Source organism: Montipora foliosa, chromosome 11 (assembly GCF_036669935.1).
Source record: "Montipora foliosa isolate CH-2021 chromosome 11, ASM3666993v2, whole genome shotgun sequence".
In the NCBI taxonomy this organism is placed as follows: domain Eukaryota; kingdom Metazoa; phylum Cnidaria; class Anthozoa; order Scleractinia; family Acroporidae; genus Montipora; species Montipora foliosa.
This window is the reverse complement of record NC_090879.1, coordinates 7,336,617-7,341,616: the sequence shown is the minus strand read 5'-3', so window position 1 is coordinate 7,341,616 and position 5,000 is coordinate 7,336,617. Positions and strand designations below refer to the sequence as shown.

At 36.5% G+C, this 5,000-nt stretch overlaps 1 protein-coding gene across 1 annotated transcript in view; it reads left to right on the top strand.

The window, feature by feature from the left end:
* LOC137976505 (phosphorylase b kinase gamma catalytic chain, skeletal muscle/heart isoform-like) overlaps nucleotides 1-5,000 on the top strand; it is a 27,044-nt gene that overhangs the window by 17,478 nt on the left and 4,566 nt on the right. The window contains exons 8-11 of the mRNA XM_068823874.1: nucleotides 1,284-1,313; nucleotides 2,294-2,417; nucleotides 3,341-3,424; nucleotides 4,428-4,478. Coding sequence (XP_068679975.1) covers nucleotides 1,284-1,313; nucleotides 2,294-2,417; nucleotides 3,341-3,424; nucleotides 4,428-4,478 — 289 coding nt within the window. The remainder of the gene's footprint in view (nucleotides 1-1,283; nucleotides 1,314-2,293; nucleotides 2,418-3,340; nucleotides 3,425-4,427; nucleotides 4,479-5,000) is intronic.

The following is a 5,000-nucleotide window of genomic DNA, read 5'->3' as shown; positions in this document are numbered from 1 at the left end:
AAGATGTCCTATAGTTTACACAGTGCGCATGCTTCGAAATGACATTTCACCATAGTGCGAAATCCTACAAAGGGAAGACTTACTAGCCTTCTGGCGTAGTCGCTACTACGTGAGTGTGAAAGTCGAAATCTCTCGTTGTTTTTTTCCAAGCATTGAACGTCCTCTACATGTAGATTGTTTTTCACATTATCAAGAAATTATTTGTCACTTTTGGCTTTCCAGGATTAGCATGTTTTATCTGTTATATCAGTTTGAAAATTCTATGTGCACTCAGGTAATGACTGCGACTGTCAACAAACCAAAGGCAAAACAAAAACCATTATTTTGACTGTGCAGCGGTAAGGTTAAATGTCACTGAAGTTTCTTTAAACTAGACTTGAATATCTGAAATGCAGGATTTGATGATCTTCTGTTTAAATTTGGCAATTGCTGTCTGCTCTGGGTACACGAGGTAAATAATCACTCGTAGTGAAAATGTCATGCCGTGCATTTGTACTTTTGTGGAGAAATACCCTAAAGTGATTTTTGCTATCAATCCTTCAATGAAAATGAAATCTTTGCAATTTAAGAAATTCAACAGAAATTCATCACAAAGTTGCTCTTAATGGCAGAAAATTTGATTATTTATGGCTTGTGCTTTTTTACAAATAGAATGGCCTGCTGAAGCATTGATTTTTTTACTTTGTCTTGAATGAGCTCCATATTTTCTTCCATGTGCCATGTAACATCAGCAAGCCAAGGGATATCTCGTTTTTGAACTCTAAATTCAGCTAAACATTCATCATCCTCCATTTCGTCAAGTTCAAATGTTGGATACACGTCTGCAAGGTAATTTAGGCTTGTATGAATCATGAAGCAACATAAATTCCATGTTACTTGAAAGTCCTTGGTCATAAGACAGAAGGATGATATCTCTTCCTTCTGTAAAGGAGGTCCTTTAGAACTTGCTTGAATTCTCGCTGGCAGTTTTACAGAGAAAAGCAAGTAAGAGGGAAATGCCGTAGTCACGCCTAAAGTTCAAAATTGACGGACTATGTTGACGTACTCACCCTGGATCTCTGCATCCACAAACGCCTTAGTAGAGGTCGCCATAGCGATTTGCTTTAAGTCCCTAATAAAAGATGTTATGGTTAGGTCAACCGGGCAACATTACTAGAAACTACATGTTTGCAGTTCCAACTCAAATTTACCAACTTGAACCTTTTTATTATTTTTATTCATTTACACTAACAAAATTAATTCAGCAATACTGTTGACATTGTTTGTTCTATGCTTTGAATTAGGTGGGCATGTGGAGTGATAATGTACACACTGTGAGTATTTTGATGCCCAATATTTTTATTGGATTTAAAATTAATAGAAAAATTAATAGATTTTTTTTCTGAATGATTAGGCTGAAGCCATTATAATATATTATTGTTAATTCAATGTCTTGAGAATTCATCAACCTTAACAGGGCTCAAAATTAAAAAAATTCCAGTGGAAGTTTTGCAATACAATGCAAAGAATTAGTTGCAAAGTGCATGAAATGTATTTTGGGGTGATAGTCTATTGGGTTGCCAGTGGTTTAACGAAACAAAATACGGCCTTCAATATTGTGTTAAAGAAACTGCTAAAAATGGCAGATGATAGGCAGTGGTGGTCTTCAAGTAACATCACAGCTAAACATCGCTTCGAATTTGCCCCTATCCTTCTAATTAACACAATTCACAACGACGCAAAAAACTACTTTTTAAAATAAATTTATTGGAACAAAAGAAGTGGCAAAGTGGAAACTGCTAACCCTTTTATTTTCATGGTATTGGTCACAACTTCGAGCCCTGCTTACATGTAAATCGGTATCTCTACCACAGTGGTTTCAATGAGTACTTTTCGTCAGCAACTTCACTCAGAGAAGTCGGCTACCTTTTTCCCTAAATTGAAAAACATGAAGGCAGATTCTTTCAAACTTAAGACTAAATCTCATTTGGGCAACAACAACTTGAATTAGTCGTCTAAACATGATCATCACTTTTGCTTTTGAAATGTGGCATTTGGGAGCGTCCCTTTAAGAATGGCGTGCCCTCATACACCCCTAGAGAAAGTGGATTTTTTGGCCCCTTGTTGATACATTTGGTTACTGTACTCTAACCAACCACAAACTTCAACGTTCATTGATACCCAAAGAAACAATCAAATGCAACCCTGGAATTCTTTATTGCTGTTCCAGGGAATCAAAACCCTTCTAGCTACATGTAGTTTACAGTGTCATAGTCATGACTAAAAGTGGTGTTCTCAATAATTATTGACTTAGGCTTGTAGGCTGTCCTCCTTTCTGGCATCGGCGACAGGTTGTGATGCTGAGATCAATAATGGAGGGGAAGTACCATTTCCACAGTCCAGAGTGGGATGACATTTCATTAGCAGCTAAGGATCTGGTAGGTACAGATCTGCGTAGGTATAAGACCTGCATTGCTATCTTATAGCATTGATAATGGTGGGAAGAGCTGAGAGCCTACAATGTATGTTTACAGTGGTGTTAGAAATTAATAACACTGATGACCTGATGATGAAGTTTATTGAAGTGTCTTGTCTTCTGGCAATGGGGCACTACACTGTAGTTGGGGATACGTTTTGTGACATCAAATCAAAGTAACACGTATCAAATCAAACACTAGTGGTTTTTGAGGAGAGGGGAAAACTGGAGTACCCAGAGAAAAACCTGTGAAGGCAGAGTAGAGAACCAACAAACTCACTCCACATAATGACTTAACTGATTAAAGTGTAATGTGAAGTACGTGCTAGTTTTCTACCCCATATGAACCATGTTTGCATTAGCCCTACTAATGGAAATGGGCCCACACAAGGACAGAGAAAAACTCTGACCAGGGTAGGAATTGAACCCACGACCTTCAGGTTAGGTCACTGCTGCTCTACCGACTGAGCTACAAGGTCAGACGCTTTATGGAGAACCAGCGCTTTCAACTCTGCACCACACCCATGGCACATACTTTAATCTTCTTCAAACGTTCTAAAGAGATGGGAGTCTTTTGTGCCTTATCTGTTATCTTTAAAGACCCAAGTCTTCCAAGAATAATTGACACTTTCTGGCCAAAAACCCCATAACAAGTACATCTAAAAATGAATTGTCAGTTGTGCATTGTGTTGTTACAATGTAAGTATTGCATGTATTTTAGTGTAATGTTGGCAAAGTGTCTTGTTAGTAGGATAGCAAAAATAATTTTTTAAAAAAGAAACCAGCTTCAAACATGCAAGTCTTCCCAGATCCATGTAAAACATTTTTTACTAAATTTACCCATTATTGTTGAAACATTTCTCTGTATGCCTTTTTTCCCTCAAGATTTCCAAGCTCCTAGTTGTTCAGCCCAAACTGAGGCTAACTGCAGAGCAGGCTCTGGAACATCCGTGGTTCAAAGGAGTTCAGGTTTGCCTTAAACAGCTTTAAAGTGCCTATCATCTCACCACACGTTTCCACTTTATTTATTCTCCGAAATTGTCCCAAATACATCATGTTGTTTTCAGAAACTTTTTATTGAAATTTCACTTACATGTATTTGCAATGTATTGACTTTGAAAGACAGGAAAAGTGGTCATACTTTGATCCATAACCAAGCAATGAAGGGTAAATGGGTTCGATACCGGGTTGATGTCATAGACTGCTTTGCATTGAGATAGTTCTTTGAAAACAGCGATGTAAATTAAGTTGTGACTTCAACTCGGGATTGAACCAGTTCCCCTTCATTGCTTGTTTATTGATCAAAGTTTATAAAAACCAGCATTTAAAATTAATTAATAATTCATTATGGGAAAACAAAAGAAATGTTTTATTAATCAATATCTGTATTTCTGATACAGCTTTCTCTTCATTTACATAAAATGTTTCTTTCAATTTTCACGGTTAAAATGTCTTGAATCACCAAAAATACGTAGTGTACATTAACACTTAAATGCTGACATTTCATAAGCACAACACAATATTCGTGCCCGTATTGTATGTAGTACTTAAATAATTATTAGCATATAACAAAACAGTGGATAGCATTGAAAGCATGCTCTGATTACATGTAGCTACTCAAGCTCTGATTATCCTTTGTTACAATGTATTCACCACTTAGCAACTCACGCTGGATTATTTTCCACCCAGAAACATTGTAATCGCCGCAGGAATAAATGATTTAAAATCAGCTTTTTTTTCTATAATAATAATTATTTTCTCACTCTTTTAGTATATACTAAAACAACTATGCAACTCCGTGTCGGTTCCTAGTGGTGGATATTTACCTCAGTCACCGTTTTTGCGGCTTGGTAAATATCCACCACTAGCCACCTCCACTTCAGTGAATAGTTGTTAAATATTTTGCTTTCTAGAGCTGCTGTTCATATTTTTGCTATAAGAATATGAGATTTTGTTTTGTTGTCATTGACAGTATTTGCAACAAGCACAAGGTGAAGGATTTTCTGCGAGGTCGAAATTCAAGGTACAGTGTACTTTACATTAAAATTAATAAATTAAATTATTATTATTATTATTATTATTATTATTATTACTATTATTATTAGTCTTTCAGTTTGATGGTATTCTCATTTGGAGAACTACTGTATACAATGTAATTGTGTAAATGTATGTTAAAAGAGGATTCTAAAGTGACAAGGTTTATAGTGTCCAATGTAAACTCACATATACTAGTTTATGGTTTAGGATTTATATACCGCACATCTCACAAAGTCTCATGGCGGTTTACTCTCTAGAGTGACAGCTCGGACGTCAGCTTCTAAAGGCACCTGTGATAGCTGCTATCAGTCCATATACTAACATAATATAGATCATCTCTATTTTGACCCTCCCCATCCTCTTTGCCATAAGAAGTCTATTGTTACCAGGGCTGAATGTCTGCCATCTCTCTTTGATTCTAATGCAAAGAATATGTTCTTGGCATTGCTCCTTCTTGTAACACTTTGGGAGACAAGAATTCGGTTGCTGGTTTTGCTGTTATCCCATA